The 21,197-nt window shown below is 42.2% G+C and overlaps 1 protein-coding gene across 1 annotated transcript in view; it reads right to left on the reverse strand.

Annotated features, from left to right (window-relative positions):
• LOC115096270 (ATP-binding cassette sub-family A member 1-like) overlaps positions 1-21,197 on the reverse strand; it is a 618,744-nt gene that overhangs the window by 271,667 nt on the left and 325,880 nt on the right. The window contains exon 21 of the mRNA XM_029610773.1: positions 7,351-7,540. Coding sequence (XP_029466633.1) covers positions 7,351-7,540 — 190 coding nt within the window. The remainder of the gene's footprint in view (positions 1-7,350; positions 7,541-21,197) is intronic.

Below are 21,197 nucleotides of genomic sequence, written 5' to 3' on the forward strand. Positions count from 1 at the left end.
CAATTCTTGCCAGCAATTTGTGCATGGGTACTCCTCTCTGGCTGCTCCTCACACTGCTATTACAAAGAAGGGTGTTGACACCAGACAGTGGTCTGAAGAGGTGATCCAAGCCTTCTGTCATTTCAAGCAAGCATTCCTCAAGGACTCTTGTCTCCAACACTTAGATCCATCTACATTCTTTATCATGGACATAGATGCCTCTGCCACTGAGGTAGGAGCTGTCCTCGCTCAACACAATGATAAAGGAACCTTCATGCCTTGCTTCTTCTTTTCCAAGAAGTTCACCCCCACAGAAAGGAATTAAAGCATTGGGAACAGAGAACTACTAGCAGTAAAACTGGCTCTGGAGGAGCAGCACCGTCTATTGGAGGGGGCACAAAACCCAATCACAATTTTCATGGATCATAAGAGTTTACAGTATCTCCAACAGACCAAGTGCTTAAACCAATGTCAGACCTGGTGGTTTTTATTCTTCAACCACTTCAGTTTCAAACTGAAGAACCAGAGGCCTGAGGCTCTTTCATGGACCTTCAAGACAGAGGATGCCAGGGAACCCCCTCATCACATCATTGACCTGGAAAAAATTGTGATTGCTGCAGCAGTCCCTCTCCCACCTGGGAAGATGGTAGTCCCCAAATACCTGTGGGAGAAAGTTCTTAAATGGGCCCAAATTTCCCACTGTCAGGCCACACAGGGATCACCAAGACCATGGAACTAATTATTCTACTGGTTGCCTCAAGTAAGGCATGATGTGCAGCACTATGTAGAGTCCTGACCAAAATGTGCAGTTTAATAAGAGCTCCCATGCTCACAAATGGGGGCTGTTAAAGCCATTGCTAGACCCTGAGAAGCCCTGGACACATGTAGCCATGGACTTCAGTACTGACCTATTTTGCTCTAATGGCTGTTCTTCTATTAGGGTCATGTTGTACAAGTTCTCCAAGATGGCTCGTTTTACACCACTTCCTGAACTTTCATCTGTACTAGAATTGGCTTGTCTCTTATTCCAGCATATCTTCTAACTCCATGGGTAATCTGAGCATATTCTCTCAGATCAGGGAGTGCATGTCACAGCTCTCTTTAAGAGAGGTCTATGCGAAAAGTTTGGAATTTTTTTGGACTTCTCATCCACATATCACTGATAAAGTAATGGACAGACAGAAAGAATCAACCAGATCCTTAAGGGATTCCTGAGGGCTTATGTCAATGAAAGGCAGGATAATTGGGCATCTCTCCTCCACGGAGTTCTGCCACAACAACCATGTTGGAGACTCCTCAGGATCATCTCCATTCCAGATCATACTTGGAAGACATTAAATTCCAGTAACAGTTCCATGCCCCAAAGCCAACATCATGAACCAAGACCTTAAGGAATTGTGGCAAAACACCTGCCAACTCCTTACATTGGCCACTGAGAGTTACAAAAAACAAGTGGACAAAAGGCGCCAGCCGGCACCTCGCCTCAAACCAGGGTACTTGGTATGGTTGAGAACCCAAAATGTATGACTCAGAACTCCCTCTATCAAGTTCTCACTGCATTTCATTGGCCCATTCCCAATCATTTTCCAGATTGGACCAGTGGCATATCAATTAAAACTGCCACTTACCCTCAAGGTTCACAGAGTATGTTCCATGTCTCGCTCCTCAAGCCTCTACTATTGTCATGACCCTCACAACCTCCTCCTAAACCAATTGAAGTAACATTGAAGGAGGACACCAAGTATGAGGTCCAGGAGATCTTTGACTCCAACAGAATCTTGAAAAGATTCTACCTCCTCAACTTGTGGAGGGGCTTGATCCCTGAAGAAAACACTTGGGAAACCATGTCCAATGTCCAAGCCTCCAAGCTCACTAAGGAATTCCTTCATTGTTTTCTCCAGAATCCTAAATCAAGAAACCTGGGGAAAAGCTGGTGCCATGGGCACTTCCATATTCACGGACAAGTCTGAACTAGAGTCAAAAATGCATGTGCAGGAATTTTGAAATGAAATTCATGTGCATTTTTTATTAGCGCCACTCTTCCCAACCTGAACCTAACCTCTGCCCCTTTTGCAGAATGGGTAAAAATGTTTTTGCTATAGTACAAAACAGGTAATTTTATGCACAGAAAGGGAAGGCAACTTTCAACTGATGATATTTACACAGCTTACTATTTAGTTACCCATGTAAAATCATTTGGAAATTGTCCTCCCCATGAGATCATGTAAGCCAGCCTCATAGAGGGGACTTGTTCATATGGCAATATTGATCTAGCACTAAGACTGATTGAAATACACTTTCCTTCTTATATTCTACCCACTCACATAAATCCACTCTCCAAAGAGAATACAGGGATTGTGGGAGCAGGAAAAGACATTGTGAATCACATTAGAAAAGAGAAACAATGAGTGTGTGTGTATGTATTGAGATGGAGTGCTCTTAAGTACAGTGCAAGAGGAGGCTAAAGTACTAAAGTGCACAAACAATCACAAAGCCACTTCATGCAGAAAAATAGCAACGTGTGTGTGAAAATTGAGCTTAGGCAGACAATTTTCCCTTTCCACACATGAAGCATGCTTTGTAATGTTTTCTGGCTTCACATGTACTAAACTTACACTTATAAGTCCACTTTTGGGAATGTAATGCACATTCAAAGTTAATGAGCAGTTGCATTGTAAAATCATGCAAAGCAGCCTTCTGCATTTATGTTTTCTACTGGGTTTATTTGCATAGGAGAGAGACCCGGTAAAAAACTAATGAGTTAAAAAAAATAATTGTGACTCCTGTGTGAAATTTGGTATACTTTAGTACATTGACATCCAAGAAAGTGCTAAGGACAGATTTATGATCATATTTCTACATTACTGTGCATTTTTTATTTTACACATGCTGTACATGATTTTTATTATGCAGATGTATTTTTGAAGACTACTTGAAAATATCAAGTGATTATTTTTTTAATTTTTCTGTGGCATGATTGAGTGATTAGGTTATTACTTATTTGTGTTATATACTGACTTTTTGTTTTGTGTTATAATAATAAAGGTTTAAATTGATGTATGCTCATTTCCTAATAATTTCTCGTTGTGACTCTAAAAATCAAAAATGTAAAAAATAAACAAAAACAGGTCTGTCAGGTTGAGGGAGCACTAGGGAGTGATCCCGATTCTGGGGAGATGTGTGCCCTTGGACTTCGATGCAACTGCAGAGAGGAGATCCATGGAAGTGCTGCAGCAGGCAAGACATGTCCAAGCATGGGAGGAACAGGTTGACCACTGAGCCCTAATCTCTACCGAACCTGAACGCACCGATAGAGACCCAGCTTCTGGTCTCTGGGGTAGCCCTCGGCCACTTGATAGCCTTTTCGGACCTGCCACTAGGGAGCAGCAGATGCGGCAGGACGGATAGAGGTCGAGGACAAATGATGGCACTGGAACTAGGAACAAGACGGGACCTCGGACTTGGACTAGGCTTGAATACTTGAACAAAGTGAGGTTACTTTGAACGTGGAACTCAGATGAGACGAGGATGCTTGGAACTTGGAAATTGGAACTCAGATGAGAGGAGGACGCTTGGAACTTGAAACTCAGATGCAAGACGCTCAGACATGGAAGGAAATCAGATGTAAACTGAGGAGAGGATTACGGTTACTCAGACGAGGACTCTTGGAACTTGAAAGGATTCAGACAAGGACTTGGAACTTGGATGAGATGAGACAAGGATTCTTGGAACTTGGACGAGACCACTTGGAACTTGGAAGAACGAGGACAAGGACTCAGGATACTCGGAGACTTAGACAAGCACTGCCCCTCAGGGCACCCTACACAGCTGACGTGGGCTGATCACAGACCACCCTGTCCCACCGCGCACCCTGTACAACCTGAAGAGGCTGGTCATGGACCACGCGGAGAGCGTAACTGTTAATAATCTCCTCCAGGAAAGGGAGGAGTTAGCAATCTGTTATAAATCTCCTCCAGGAGAGGGAGGAGTTAGCAATCTGTTATCAAGCCACTGCAAGGAATAGCGATCTGTTAGAATATGCTCCCCAGAAGCGGAGTTAGCAATCTGTAATAAATCACTCCACCAAGGGGAGGTGTTGGCAATCTGTTATAAGTCCGCTATAGTAGTGTAAGGAATGAACACTAATGTAAATTGGTGAATCCCTGGGCCGATGGCAGATGACAGCGCCCCCAGGAGGATGTCCTGAGAAGGACCACGGCTAGGCTAGAGTATGGAGACAAACACAGATAGTTCTTTATTAGACAGGAAGTAGAACTGCCAGAGGTGGCAGTAGTGAGCTGATGTGCTCGGCAGGGCTGAAGTCCCTCTGATACTGGAATTGCAGTCTCTGGGTTGCTGAGATTTAGAGAGAGACTATAGGTAGTGAATAGACAGGGTATGCTGGATACATAACCAGTAGTAGAAGATACACTCACAATTGTAGATAACTGTAATGGCTTCTATGCAACAGAGAGTCTTCAGTATATTCAGGAACAGGAGCCGTAGGCGAGTACTGGTTCCTATATGCAGTCTGGAATGAGAACTCACAATATCTGTGTATGAGATGGCTTCTGGAATAGAAGAGAGTCTTTGGAGGGTTTTAGGAACATAGGCCCTCGTGGAGAGAGTACCGGTTCCTATCTGCAATCTATAATAGTAATTCACATATTATAGGTATGTGATAGCTTCTGAAATAGAAGAGAGTCTGTGAAGGGTTTTAGGAACATGGGCCCTCGTGGAGCGAGTACCGGTTCCTATCTGCAATAATGACTCACTATCTCCGTACCTGTGATAACATCTTAGACAGAAGAGAATCTTTGGAGATTAGGAACATAGGCCCTCGTGAAGCGAATACTGGTTCCTATCTGTAATAGAACTCACAGTATTCCTGTCTGCGATCACTTCCAGGTAGTAAGGAGTCTTCTCATTATTCAGGGATGTAGGCCCTCATGGAGCGAGTACCGGATCCCGTCTTAGCAATCTGAAATCAAGAAGAGAGAGCGGGGCCCCCGAGGAGCGGGTACCCCTTGGTAAGTTCATAGAGGCAGGGCAGGGGAGAAAGAATTCCCCTTGCTAACTCGATTTATAGTTGCAAGCAAAGACCTTTTAAGTTGGAAGCGGATGACGTCACTACGGGGGAACGCCCCCGAGGTACGCGCCCTTGCCAGTACAAACTCTGGAGCGTGCGCGCACGCAGGCCCTTACATCATCAGGAACATGGCAGATCCGCAACATCAGGCCAGCCCGGGGATTCCAGGAAGAACGGCGAGGAGAAGCCGTGGCATCTGTCCGTGAGACCCAAAGGGAGTCACCACTAAGGTAGAGAGGGTGGAGAGAGGGTGAGAACAGGCATGAACACAACAGGAACAAGTGCAGAACTGAGGCTCAGGACAAAGGAGGAATCCAGACAGTGCTCGAAGACAGATCCAACTGGAAGAGGGCTCCAGCCACCAGACAAGGACACCGGATCGATACAGATTTACTCCCAGGAAAGGTCAGCTGGAGACGAGGTCTGGGGCGAGGCGAAGCTGAACCTAGAGCTAGGAACTGACGGTACTTCAGGAATGGAACTGGACAAAGGACATCAGGATTGGGACGTGGAACTTGGAACTCGGAACATCAAGATCAGGACTTGGAACTCAGAACTTGGAACATCAGGACTGGAGCATAAAGCATCAGATACAAGAGGACACTGATACCTCGGGACATCAGGATATCTGGACATCAGGAACCTCTAGAGAGAGGAGGACCACAGGGACATCTGGACCATGACGGATGAAGAAATCAGGACATCCGAAGACAAGGGAGATGTCTGGACATCTGAAGACAAGGGAGTCGTCTGGACATCTGAAGACAAGAGGACGGGATCTGACAAGAGACCAGAACATGGAACGAAGATGAAGATGAAGGTTCAGGAACCATGGACGAAGACAAGGAGTACCAACAAGGAATAGAGTGCCTTGAAAAAGCGAGGAAGGATCATGGAGGACTCCTGGAATGAAGAGCTGGAACTGAAGATCCAGGAGCAATCCAACCCATTGCTAACTCCTTGCAAAGATGAAGACTTAGTGAAGTCTGAGTGAAGTCTTTATAGGGCTGAAGAGGAAACTCCTTGGAACGTCAGCAGAAGGAGCCCAGGAGGACAGCCCACTGCTGGTCCTTTAAATGGAGAGAGGATGTGCAGCCGCACACCTAAGGAAGAGCCAGGACCATGGAAAGCAGCGTCCTGCTGCAAAGGAGTTAGCAGGCCCGACGTTGGCGGCTTCCTGCCGTGAAGAACAGAAGATTGATGGCGGCTCCTTGCTGCATGAAGAGGAGCTCCAGAGCGGCCTCCAGGCCGCTGAACAGGATGACGGCAGTGGCCTCCTGGCTGCGGAAGGGACAGTGCTGGTGGCGGTGGCCTAGCCGCAAGGAAAGAGCAGGAGTGGCCCTAAGCTGTGAAGAGGGAAAGCAGCAGCGGCTCCCAGGCTGCGTAGAGGAGCATTGGCGGCAGCTGGTTTGGTGGCGGCCTCCAGGATGTGAAGACGACAGCGGCCTGCTGCGGATGGCAGCAGCAGCAATGGTGATGTTAGCGGCCTCCTGGCCATGAGGAACGGCATCAGAAAGGCTGACAGAAGAGGTAAGAGGCTGCTCACGGTTAGGCCTGCGGGCAGCATTGCAACATGTCAGGTGTAGCCTTTCCCACTAACTCATTACTGAAAGGGTTAAAGAATTAGATAAGAGTATTGGAATATGTAAGTCATTTGTGTCTTTTCTTGGCTATCTCCATATTCATCCTCTTCAAATATTTAACCTAGGTCAGATGCACATTTTTACATATTCACATTTGCAGTTCAGATAGTCATAGAATTGAATAAAGGCTAAGGCCTGGATTCTCTAAGGTCACAGACTTTAGAGAATCTGGTGGTAACGGGGGGTTGGGGGCAAAGCGGGGGACAGAACTGCGATAGCCGGCAGCGATCACACCTCTGTGGTGCGATCGCTGCCGACTTTCGCACCGAATAACTACACCATAAAAGGTTTGGCGTGAAACTGGCGGCAATAAGAAATCTTACCTTTTGCCGCCAGTGATGTGTCCGCAGCGTCGGCCCCGGTGCCACCCGACTCCTCCTCTTCCGGGGCCAACTCCGCCCCCAGCTAGATATTGCGTGCAATAGCATTAGAGAATGACCCCCTAAAAGTTGTGTTCTTTACAGGAAACTTTCAATTCTATCTTTTCAGGAAAAAGGCATTTACAATTTACATTTTAAACTCTGAATCCACTTTATGGAATTTCTAAAATGTTACAAAAATGTAAGCATACGTTAGATCATTTTAGAGAATCTATTCAACAATCAGCTTCAAGTCTGTCATCATTCATGCTTCACTTACCTCTGAAGGGGGAAGTCCTCCAGCCCCAGTGGGGCAGAGTGGCAACATGATTGGCCTTTGCGGTGTGCTGCATTGACAAGATGGGGAAGGATTCTGCATACTCCAGTTACCATTCTGAAACATATCTGAAACTGTTTGCGATACAGATGGAGTGTACCAATCCATTCTGCTCATGGTACAAGGGAGGTTCCTAAACACATAAAACAAACAAAAAAAACTTTAATAAAGTATAAAAATAAAGTAAGATTAATTAAAATATATTCCTTTTTTAATTAAAATTCTTGTAATTAATTACTATGGGGAAGTCCTACTTTCAATATTTTTCTTATTTTATTTTAACTTGCTTTTTTTGTCTACAAAAAGTCACCTCAAAGTCTTCCTGAATCAAAATGCAATGAATTAGCTAAATTTTTTAGTGACAAAATATTAAACCTAAGAAACAAACTCCCAAAAAACAGCAAACAAGCAATCATAATGCAAAAAAGAGTTGTTAACATATGGTCCTCATTTATAGAAATCTCAGAACAAGAAGTTGAATCAATGATAAAAAATATAAAAATGCTCCACACAAAATCGATACAATACCAACAACTGAGATAAAAAGATTACCAATGTAGTAACCCCAACACTAACTAATATCATAAACCTATCCCTAACTGAAGGATTAATGCCAGATACACTAAAAGGGGCAATCATTAAGCTAATCATCAAAAAGAAACACAGTGACCCATTAATCATTATTAACTACCGCCCAGTCTTAAACCTCCCATTATTAGCTAAATTAATAGAGAAAACAATACAGAAACAGCTAGCTGAACACCTAGACAATAATAACATACTGTACCCTTCACAACACGGCTTACGAAAACACTCAGCAGTGAGACATTACTTCTCTCACTAACAGACAACATACTAAGAGGTTTTGATAACAGTAAACATTACATCCTTATAATGCTCGACTTATCTGCAGCCTTTGATACAGTAAACCACAAAATACTACTAAAAAGGCTTGAAGAAATTGGATTATGTGACAAAACATTAAACTGGTTCAGATCCTACCTAAACAACAGGTTCTTTCAAGTCCAGATAAAAAACACATTATCAGAAAAATTTAAACTTGAAACAGGAGTACCTCAGGGTTCAGCGCTGTCTGCTTCCCTCTTTAACATATATATGCTACCCTTATGTCATCTGCTGGCAGGCCTAGGGATAATACATTACATTTACGCAGACGACATTCAATTAATTCTACCAATAGACGACACAATTGAAAAAACATTAAGTCTAGCTAACATGTACCTAGACATAATTAAACAACTACTAAACCAGATGGAACTGGTTATCAACATTGACAAAACTGAATTCCTTCACCTTGAGAGAAAACATACTAAAATCATTCAAACACCGATAACCCTAAGAAATAACCAAAAAATTGAGCTAGCCGAAAAAGTAAGGAATCTGGGAGTAATAATGGACCCAGAAATCAACCTGAAGCAACACATATCTATAAAAGTAAGAGAAGGCTACACAAAACTTATGGTCCTCAGAAGATTGAAACCATTACTCACACCTGCTCACTTCAGAACAGTATTGCAAACACTTATCTTTTCTAGCACTGACTACTGCAACACACTCTTACTAGGACTCCCAAGCACATCGATAAGGCCACTCCAGATACTTCAAAATACTGCAGCCAGAATACTAACAGGAAAAAAGAGGAGAGGCCATATAACCAAAACTCTAGCAGACTTACATTGGTTACCCATCGAATACAGGATAAAATACAAAGCCTTATGCACCATACACAAACTAATATATGATAAAGAAGCAGACTGGCTAAACACAGCCTTACAAGTACACGTTCCACAAAGAAACCTCCACTCAGCAAACAAAGCACTACTAACAATCCCTTCAGTAAAGTCAGCAAAATTAACCCAAGTGAGAGAAAGGGCTTTATCATTGGCTGGGCCCATACTATGGAACACGATGCCCCCCGAACTCAGATTACAGAATAATCTCAAAACTTTTAAGAAAAATCTAAAAACATGGCTCTTTAAAAAAGCCTTCACTAAAGAGTGTGGAGGGTAGAGAATGAAAGTACAGGGTAATGCAGATGAGAATGAATTTACTCAATCCTACATTTAAGAAGTAATATTTCAAAGCGATAGTAACTCAATAATATACCTGGACTTGACCAACATTACTCAAATAATGATTTTATTTATGAAATTGTAACCAAACTTTATTGGCACCTGTTAGAATGTACGATATCCTACATTTACTTACCTTAGTCTATGTGCCTATTTGTAAACCGTTGCGATGGTATATAACAGTGACAGTATAGAAAAGTTTTTAAATAAATAAATAAAATAAATAAACAAGGGCCAGTTTTCCAACAGGAACTATTCTTTCCATTTTTACAGGTGAACTTAATTCCATGATATTTTATATACAGTATATATATATACTACATATCTCTATATCAATCTCTATACATTATATGTACATTTTATACGTTTAAACAATGGCTTTTACTTACTGAATAGTATCCATAATCATCTCTACTTCCTATTATCAGTTGTGTACTGCAGGAATCAATCTTCTGTTCAATTCTGTTGAACATTTTTGTAATCAATATTGTGGAAGAGCTCTAAGAAAAGGTTTGCCTTTTGGCATGTGTTAGAAACATGAATATCTAGTAGAGCTTGAGGAATGGTCAGGAGTCTGACAGCTGGGATATAATGCTAAGAAATGCAGGGTCATTCATTTGGTTTGCAAAAAAATCCAAGGAGGTATTACAGCTTAGGGGGTGAAATTCTTCTGTGCAAAATACAGCAGCAGGATCTGGGGCTGATCACAGCTGATGATCTTAAGGTGGCCACATAAGTAGATAAGGCAATAGATGGATATTTGTTGCATAGGGAAAGGAATAGCCAGCAGGAAAGGCAAGGTGATATTGCGTCTGTATAATGAGACCTCATTTTGAGTACTGTATACGATTCTGGAGAATGTATCTTCAAAAGGATATAAATCAAATAGTTAGTCCAGAAGGCATCTACTAAAATGATGAACAGTCTTCATAATAATAACAGGATGCTTAAAGATCTAAATATGTATGTCCTGGAGGAAAGGATGAAAAGGAGAGGTATGATAGATTTATAAACCTCCAAAGAAAAATGCACAGGAGGTCATGAGTTCAAGGTTAAAGGAGAGAGACTCAGGAGTAATCTAATAAATTTATTTACAGAAATGATGATGGACACTTTGGACCACCTCTGTTTGGAAGTGATGAAGACAATAACAGTATCAGATTTGAAAGGAATATTAGACAATCACATAGGTTCTCTGATTGATGGGTCTATAAAGCTAAACAGGAGATGTGGATTGGCAGACACAACAGCCCAGGGGTGGCCAACTCTAGTCCTTGAGAGTCAGAAACAGGCCAAGATTTCAGGATATCCACAATGAATATGCATAAGATAGTTTGCATACAATGGAAACAGTGCATGCATATCTATCTTATGCATATTTATTGTGGATATCCTGAAAACCTGATCTGTTTGTGACTCTCAAAGACCAAAGTTGGCCATCTTTGTAATTGGCTGTATGTTCTTTATCTCTTATCATGTTCTATGTTTCTGTTAATTTATATTTTTATATTTCTGCTCTGGTATGCCTGACTGATGAAAATTTTCCAATGTGGAAAGTTTTGCTATTACCTCAACCACCTTTTTTTTAAACTCCATCTCTTCTAGTTGCCTTAAATCTTTTAAGAAGAGACCAAAAATATATATTCCTCTTCCTTATGCTCAATTCCACAATCTGAGGCCAAAATGGAGGCATGGTGAGAATAGCTATTTGGGAAGGAGTGCAATAAAAAAAACAACATTATTCAAAGCTGGAATGAGGCTGGACTGGCAGCCAAATAACTAGTGGGTCCATAATGAAGCATTTCAGGCCTGCCCAGCTCTCAGTTGTGGAATGCATCAGCTGTTTCATTAACCTATGCATGAGTTGGATTAAGTCCTTTTTGGAAATGTAATATCATACAGCTGACATTGGTCCACTATGAAAAAGTTGAGAAAATTGCATAGAGCATCTGTGGGCCATGATATCAGTGCAAACTAGGCTAGAAGCCAAAAATTCCTGCCAATGCTATCTTTGATTTAATAAGAATCAGTGTGGAAAATCCCAACATTAATACATCTTCTCTCCCTCTTCCATTTATTGCAATTAGAATAGACACATTGCAATAAAGTTGCAATGCATGAGAAGCTACTGGTTTGTAAGGTCAACATGTATTCATATGTTTCATAAATTCTATTTGCACATTCTTTAATCTCCATCCTTCAAACAATTAACATTTTCATGAATAGACAACATTCATAGGATAGTAGGCACATATCTTTCAATCCTCAATTCTTTTATTGATGCCCTAGTATTACAATCTCACATCCTCATTCCACACAAATCAGCAAGGCTAGTGGCACTGGCCATTGATGCATCATCTGCGATACAGTAACTACATACAGTAACCATCTCACAAGTCCATTATCCAATTCAGGAAACCGTGCCCTTAGACAACCTCAGCTCCCACCTATCCAAAGAATTTGACAACCTTGATCTCTCAGATGCAGAGGCAGCCACCACCTCATGGTTCAAGATAACCAATAAAGTAGCTAATCTTACCTGCCCTACAATTACTAAAGTAATACACCCAAACCCTGACAACAGAAAACCCTGGTTCACACCACAATTGAAATCCCTAGAACAAGATCTAAGAAGCAAAGAACACAGATGGTGAAAAAACCCGTCCTCAGAGATGCAGGCCGCCTACAAAGATATCATGCACCGTTACAGGAATACGATCCTCCAAACTAAGAGAGATTTCTTCACCCAAAAGATCCACCACTGCATCTTTGACTCAAAAGCCCTTTTCTCGTACGTCTCATCTCTTACAAAAACTGCCCCACCAACTATTCCCTACGACCAAGCTGAAACCAAAACTACAGATCTAGCTACTTACTTCGATAAAAAAATCGCCAACCTGGTAGCACTGCTTATTTCCAAAAATAACCAATCACATCTCCTTTATAACACCACTATTCAGCAAAAGTCCAGACTTGAATCATTCGAGCCCACTTTTTCATTGAAGATTGAAATCTTGCTCAAGAAGCTCAAGCCATCCTCTCATCCTTCGGACCCAATACCATCAAATCTCCTCATCTTGATTCCAAAAATCGTGAAGCCTATTTCAGAAATCATTAATTGCTCTCTTGCTCAAGGGCGAGAACCAGACACCCTTAAGATCGCGATACTCAAACCGCTGCTAAAAAAACCCAAACTTTTCTCCAGCAGATCCTGCCAACTTCCGTCCGATAGCTAACTTACCATTTATTGCGAAACTTCTAGAAAGAATCGTCAACAAGCAACTCTCTGAATACCTGGACTTGCACAATATTCTAGCCACAGTGCAGTTCGGATTCCGAAAATCACTAAATACAGAATCACTATTAATCTCACTCTCAGACGCTATCATCCTCAGCCTAGAAAAAAAACAACCATACCTCCTTGCTCTTCTTGATCTATCTGCGGCATTCGACACAGTGAACCACGCAATACTATTAGATCGCCTCACGGACATTGGAATTACTGGGACGGCACACAGATGGTTCAAGTCTTTCCTTAGTAATAGATGCTTTAAAGTCAAAATTAACAACAAAGAATCCCACCCCGTCAGCTCCTCCTTGGGAGTCCCACAAGGTTTGTCCCTCTCTTCAACATTTACCTTCTTCCGTTCTGCCAGCTTCTAGAAAATCTTAATCTAACACACTATATACTGACGACGTGCAGTTACTAATCCCTATCAAGGAATCCCTTTCCAAAACCCTCAGTTTCTGGAACAATTTCCTTTAATCAATCAACCACCTCCTCTCTAGCCTTAACCTAGTCCTTAACACCAATAAGACGGAGATCCTTATCATATCACATGACGTCAAGTATGGACTAAACAAAATACCAATCTCTTCTCAAATTAATATCTCCCCGCACGCCAGAGACCTTGGTGTTATTCTTGATAAACAGTTCAACCGAAAAAAAATTATCAATACAACCACAAAAGACTGTTTCTTCAAACTTCAAGTACTGAAAAAGTTGAAACCCCTCATCCATTTCCATGACTACCGCACGGTGCTTCAATCCATCATCTTTTCAATAATTGACTACTGTAATTCGCTCCTTCTAGGTCTTCCAGCAAATACTATCAGACCCCTGCAGATGGTACAGAACTCCGCCGCTAGGATCCTGTCCAATACCAACAGAAGAGAGCACATCACGCCCATACTTCGCAACCTACATTGGCTTCCCATCAAATTTAGAATTCTCTACAAAGTCCTTATGATAATCTATAAAGCCATGCACAATCTAAAACCTCTTGATCGTAACTTACCTCTACATCTCCATGAATCCTCCAGACTGATTAGATCTGCTTACAAAGGCACTCTCTATGCCCTCCCAGTAAAGAAAACCTTAAGGAAACGTGCCCTATCCACCGCTGGGCCCTCTCAATGGAATGCTCTTCCACCAGATCTCCGGCAAGAACCATGCCCACTGACGTTCAAAAAAACCTCAAAACCTGGCTATTCAAACAAGCTTATCCATAACCAGACGAACATTACCATTAACATACCACTACGAACATTGCCATGACCATCCTTCACAGGCTTATTATTGTACATATATTTATTTATATTTATTTTAAATTTCTCTGGTGTTGATTTACAGTTTTTTGCTTAATCGACTCTTCGTTCGCTAAGTGTCTCTCTTGTTAACAGCTGCTAACACTACCCCCATTATTATCCACTGTTTTCCCAGTTCTATGTAACCCTGGTTCTATGTAATGCTTGTTGCAATATTGTGTTCCACTGTAAACCGATATGATATGTATCTTGCCACATGAATGTCTGTATAGAAAAGTTCAAAATAAATACATAAATAAATTAATTAATAAATGTCTTGCATCTCGGCTCTCATGCCATCACAGAGAACGTTCTACTTTCTTACATGTCACTCCTGCAAGAACCTTTCCAATTCTACAATATATCCATCATTCATAATGACTGGCATAGTGCCTTGTAGACCAGGATGGCCTACAGACTATCTACTATCATTGTTCTGAATTTTATTATTCATGAAGGTAAACATACTATACATATACAAATGGACATATCTGGAGGCTACAGAATGACTTTTGACACTCCCTTCCATGCACTGTGTTTAAAGTCTATTTAGAATCATTCAAAGAGCAAGATTACATCTCAGCTGTACCAAGGCAGTATTGACATTGGCCTCTTAAATGCTGGTAGCATGCCTTCTTAGTGGTGACACTGACACAGCATAAACATGCAGGCATCACATGTTCCTATCCATTACCTGGATGAGATTGAAGCATGGCTGTCATCACCTCCATTGCTTGCTCACATTCCTGCATTAGGCATGTGCATGGTAAAAATTGTATTAACTTATTTTATTTTGTTTTTCTTGGTAGGGTAGAGGTTTTTACATTCTGCTTTGATATTTATGCATGTAGAATGTGCTTTTTTATGCATGTACGTGTTTTTGTTCCTCGCTACCATTTTACATGCATACAATATATGTAATGAAACAAGAAAAAACAAATGCACATCCTTATCCTGTATCTGGTCCTCTGGGACTAGCATTGTCATGACAAGGTATAATATTTGCACTTTTTGCAGGTATGGGACTTCCTGAGTTTCTGTATGTGAAAGGTTCTGATTGCACAATATGTTCATGGGTCAAGTGTATGCTGCTAGTGTAGTAGTGAATTTTGTTTTCTCTAGAATAATATTTTTTTCCTTTATTTTTTTCTGACTGAAAAGTTTCCTCCAGCTCCTTTGGACTTCCAGTTCTGTCAGAACAAGGGCTGGGATCTGGTGCCATAAAGTCTTTATTCTTAATTATTAGTGGTAATTTTCCCTTATTTTGTATCCACAACTCAACACAACTAATTCGGGTCATTGTGGTTATGGCCAAGGAATGTGGGCCAACTAGTAGAGCTTCTTCTAGAACCCTGCCATCATGAGCCCTGGAATCTAGCTACCAGGTATCAACCTTAAGCAATGAATATCACCCCAATGTTGTTAGTATTTCAGCATCTGCTGCCTGCATCAGGGGCATCTCATCCACTGCAAAGGAAAATGATAAAAATCACCAAACCCAAAAACATTTCCAATACACAAAATCTCTCTTATTATAGAGCACAAGGACTAGGTATATCATAATCATTTTAAATTAATGTGCCAGGCTTCTCCATTTTATATACAGACCAAACTGGACTGTATATTGACATCAAATAATCAGACCTCACTGGTGAAGTGATGTAGGGCTTCCCGGTGGATCTGAGGCCTTACGTTGGGACCCTCTGGTTAATGCCAATACACAGTCTGGCTGTGATGTAGTGACATATGTTTTCGAGGTGTTCCTGATGTCTTATATTAGGCCTTCTGATTGGCTGTTACCATTACAAAGTCTGGGTCTGGTGAAGTCATGTAGGTCTTCCCAGTGGAGTTGAGGTTTGATGTTGGGACTCTCTGATTGGTTGATGCCAATACACAATCTGCCTCTCGTGAAGTGAAGTAAGTCTTCCCAAAGGAACTGAAGTCTTACATTGGGACTCTTTGGTTGATCCCAATACATAATCCAGCTGTGATGAAGTGATGTAGGTCTTCCGGGTAATGTCTCATATTGAGGCCCTCTGGTTAATGCCAATACACATTCTGGATGTGATGTAATGACATAGGTCATTCTGGTAGTCTTGAAGTCTTACACTGGGGCCCTCTGATTGGTTGATGCCAATACATTGTCTGGCTGTGGAGAAGTGAAACAGGTCTTCCCGATGAACTTGACGTCTTATGGTAGGGCTCCCTAGTTGATACCAATAGACAATCTGACGATCTGTACATAAAATGGAGGAGTCAGGCACAGTTATTTAAAATATGAGATATTTGTTTTCTACATTAAAAATGTTTTGGAGTATGGAGATATTTGCCATTTTCCTTTTGAACACATCAAATAACACCTGGGATATTTTGGTGGAGGGAAGCCACACAAACTTCATCCTCTCACTTTTACTAACAAACTTACACACTGCATCATTCATGCATACACTCATGCTCTCACATACTTTACTTCTTTCTCCCTCACACAAACATTTGTACATAGGCTCTCATGCACATTTTCTCTCTCACTCACACATTCACACATGTACGTACACCCTTTCACATATACAAAGGCTCTCACATACACCCTTTCTCTCTCTGACACATCGGCTCTCACACACATACTCTCGCTCACATGCACACACTCATACATGCATACAGGCACTCTCACGTTTTCTTTCACATGCACAAAGGTAGTCACTCATACCTTTTTGCTCTCACACATGCACACAAGCTCTCAACCTTTCTTACACACACACATACATGCACAAAAGCTCTCACTCACATCCTCTCTCTCTCAAACACATGTGTACAGGCTCTCTCTCATACTCACACATGCACTCAAGCTCTCACTTTGCTCACACAAACATACACAGGTTCATTTACTCTTTCAGACACATGCATACACACACACAATACAGAATCTCACACTGTCTTACGCACATACGCATGCCTCCCTCTCTATTTCTTGAGCTGCAGCTACACCAGGAATCACCTGGCTTCTCTACCATCCATGGCAGGATGGGCTCTGCAATGACTAGGCCACTCCTTAGGGCCCTCGGCATCCCTCTTCCAGTTATGGTAGGATGGATTCCACCATGATAGAATAGACTCCACCATAGCAGAATGGGCTCTGCTGTAGTCATTCTGCCAAGCCTCTCTTTGAGCCTTGATGGGATGGGCCCGACTGCAGCCTCACCACTCTTTGGGCTTGTAGAGCCTCTCTTCCAACCCACTGGGCCCCAATTCCAGCCATGGCAGAATGGGTGCTGCTTTGTCATATTGTTCTTTGGCCACACCATGCCTCTCCTTCGGTCATGGTGGGATGGGCTCCACCACAGTGATGCTACTCTTCAGGCCTACTAGCCATGGCAAGATTGGGGTCCACCATGCCACACTGCTATTCAGTCACATTAGGCCTCTCTTTTGGCTGCAGCAAGATGGTCTCCACCATGGTCATGCCACTCTTTGTGTCATGGGCACTAAATTATCATATCCGCAGCAAAGTGAAGCGGCCACTGCAGGAGTGTTTTTCAGGAGGATCTTTTGCCTAATTTGTCTGCCTCAGGCAACTGCCTCACCCCGTCTCATAATAGAACTAACCCTGGGTGATAGTTATCCATTTAAAGATTATTTCCCTGTACATCTCTGGCATTGTCCATGTCTATTGTGTAATTATTAAGTGTATATGTTTATTTTCTCATATATTGTCAGTCTTTGCCTAGCATGCTGATGTGGCACTTGCTGTGTTCATCTATCTTGTTTGTGTATGTCATTGAGTCCATCTTGTTCCCTCCTTCTGCCCCCCTCTGTTGATACTGTGAGTGTAGGTATTGTCTCACTGTTTGCTTTCAGTATGTTGACAGTGGTCCTCTGTTGTATGCAACAGAAAGGCACATGCTGTTTCTGATTTCCCTATGTAGCGTCCATCATGTTGCCTGTCTTTGATTTTTTTTTAATGGTTATATTGCATGTCTGTAACCCTCTTATATCAGAGTTTCTTCTTGATTAATTATTTTCTCCCCGACTACTCAGAGTACTCAGCAACCTATGTAAAGAAATGGTGTCCTGCAAGAATACCACCAGTGTAAACATGCATTCATTAGGAATGTGAATGGAAAAAAACAGAGGCGTTAATAGCACCAAAAACAATGGCATGAAAATCACAGGACACCATGAGATGGATGTGAGAGTATTCTGGCAGTGATACCTGCCACCCCATTGATCACTAAGATCATTTCAGCTGATCTGGTTTGGTAAATATGAGTATGTGGATGTGTGTCTGCTTCCTTCCTCACCAAACCATTTTTGTCCCTCTAGAAGCTATGCACATGGTCAAAGTGGATGACCTTCTCTAACAGTTTATATTAATAGCCATACTCTCCTGGAAAGAACCTCCAAATTACCAAGGGAGGGAGAAATCACAGTGACCTGGAGAAGGTCTGTAGCAGTAATGATGTGCAAATTGGACAGCAGACTCGTGTATGTATAAGGAAAAAGCTATTTAAACATTCTAGAAGCCGGAAGATGGTGAACTTGTTATCCCTGGGCAAGGAGAATGTGTGAGAAAATCTCTGTCATGGCTTGTAGTTTCCCAATGGCATCATTTGTGGAAGGAGCTGAGGACTCAGGTTTAGAAATTGACTTTCCCTTTGCTCAGCCTGTACTGAGGTAAAACACCCAATGTACCAAGACTGCACAGTGCCAATTTCTTTGCCATCTAGTGGATAAAGGAAAAGTGTCATACAGAAGACTGTATCCTCAATGACACTCACATACGAAAGTCCTATAGATCAATGCTCAGACAATGGATGGTGTTAGGCAGATAGTGGGCAATGGCTCATTTGGAAGAGGCCTTCTTTTACTTGGTTTGTTTGGGAAAATAAGCAACAATGGTTAGTATAATCCATCAAAAACTAAATATCAGTAGAGATCAATAGTCAGCAAAAACTGTAAGGAAAGGAAATGTAAAAATAAGTTTGAAGAAAAAAGTGAACGAGGGCATGGAAACAATAAAAGTTATTGGGTAAGGTATATACAGTATGCTGAGAGGATTCAAACTGAGAATATATTGTCAGGTTGAAACCTCTCAGTAATGTAACTTCTATTGCTTAATCCCCTGATGACTTTAACTACTATTTCCTCCCCCAGCCTTTGCCCCCCTTCCACCTTCCCCCCGTCCACACAGTCTTCCTTTCCTTTAGCCCCCCATTCCTTCTCCTTTCTGCTCCCCCTTCCCCTTTTCTCACCTCCCTTTACAAACTCGCTCCCTGTAATTGTAAATATATTTCAATGTCGCCTCCCGCCTATGGACATATTTTTTTGCACCTATAATATAATCCTCAATTCTGCTTCCCATAGTTAGTTCCCCTCCCCCCACACTTTTTTTTGTGGATTACTCCATCATGTATTTTAAATCAGTGTTCCATGTTTACTGTAAAGACTGTCGCTGCATTATTTTTTCTGTAAACCGATAAGATGTTCAATACGATTGCCAGCATATAAAAATGTTAACTAAATAAATGAATACATAAATATAGTTTGTTGGATTGGAATGATGAATTGCTGATGCCGTGTCATGCATAATTAATTCTGACACCCAAAGCACTGAGTAAAAGGCAAAGGTGTAAGAAGGGAAGGAAAAACATTGCAAGGCAACAAAAGAGGTGGCAAAACAGATGGAGCAAAGGTGCGGAGAAAGACAGCAAGAAGAATGGCAATTTAAGGCATGAACACCCAAAGGCAGCAAAAAGAAAAGGGTAAACGTGGTAGAAAGAGTGGCATGAACATCACCCCACTGGGAATATTAAAAGAGCAGCAAGTATGTAAAGTATTAGATTGTCATGGTAAGACCAGAAAGAACAATGTGGAATTTGAAAAGAAACTTGAAGCAGCTGGAGAAGAGGCAGAATCATCTAAAGGCACAAAAGGCTTGGTGCAGTATGAGCACTGAAACCACAATCTATAGGTGTGTAGCAACGCAGCAGGAAGAGTGGCATTAACGCCGCAGGGCTTACAGTGAGGAGCCTGGTTGAAATCTAGGGGGGGGGGGCACAGAAATACTCATACAGAGCAGGCAATTATGTTCCACAGAAAGAAAATAATATAATAGTACTATCAACACCCTCAAATATGAAGAGAGGGCTAGGCCAGGATGAAGAGTGGCATCAAATCCCCACTCATGGAAAGAGCAGCAAAGTAGCAGTAACTCCATCAGAGGTGATTGACTCCATCAGATGCCCCCCCCCCTCTCCTGCCACCAACCCCCAGCTGATTGCTTCGGCAGCAAGGGAGCCTCTCCAATACCTCCCCTAACTGACCTCATTAACCGCCACCGGACCCAGCTCTTTAAAGACAATGCTGAGGGAAAACATGGAGCCAGGGCTGAGGAGCAGCACCACAGCAGGAATGAGTGTGAGATGCCTGACTCCATCAGAGGCCCACTTTTCCATGCCACCAACCCCTAGTCAATCCATGCAGCAGTAAAGGATTCTCTCTGAACCCTAGGCCTCCCCCCCCCTCCCAGGTGAACTTATCAACAGCTGCCGGACCTAATTCTTTAAACAGCCACATCATAGGTGGGCCCAGTGATGAAGATCCACGCCAAGGAGTGTGCCCTATTGTGCACCCCATCATGTGCAACTCAGACGCAACACTGCAACCTAGTTCCTGCACTGCTCACTAGATGCAGATCTAACTGACCTGCTTTTCTTTCAATATCCAGAGCTGGAGGAAAGCCCAAGCATTTATCCAATAACCCCTCCACACCTAGTACTCTTTATCACCCACTTGATTGTACAGTCCCTCTCATTCCACTGCATCACTCCATCCTCCCATCAAAATGCATCACATTGCACATCGAGTCTCAAATATCCCTCCATCCACAGCAGTTACTAGCTTCAAAGGATTGGGCAAATATTCCTCACACATTTAACCTGTCAACAATACACCAAAACTATGGGTGTTGGTTCTCTGCAGCTCTGCACTCAGTCCTCCTGCCACTCATATAGAAATTCTGGAAAACTCAACAGTGGGAGATTTAAGAAACACCACATTTTCCATCATCTCTTGTAACAGCCGTGAACCATGTGGACTCACAATGTCCCCTGT

This window comes from Rhinatrema bivittatum, chromosome 1, assembly GCF_901001135.1.
Source record: "Rhinatrema bivittatum chromosome 1, aRhiBiv1.1, whole genome shotgun sequence".
Classification (NCBI taxonomy): Eukaryota; Metazoa; Chordata; class Amphibia; order Gymnophiona; family Rhinatrematidae; genus Rhinatrema; species Rhinatrema bivittatum.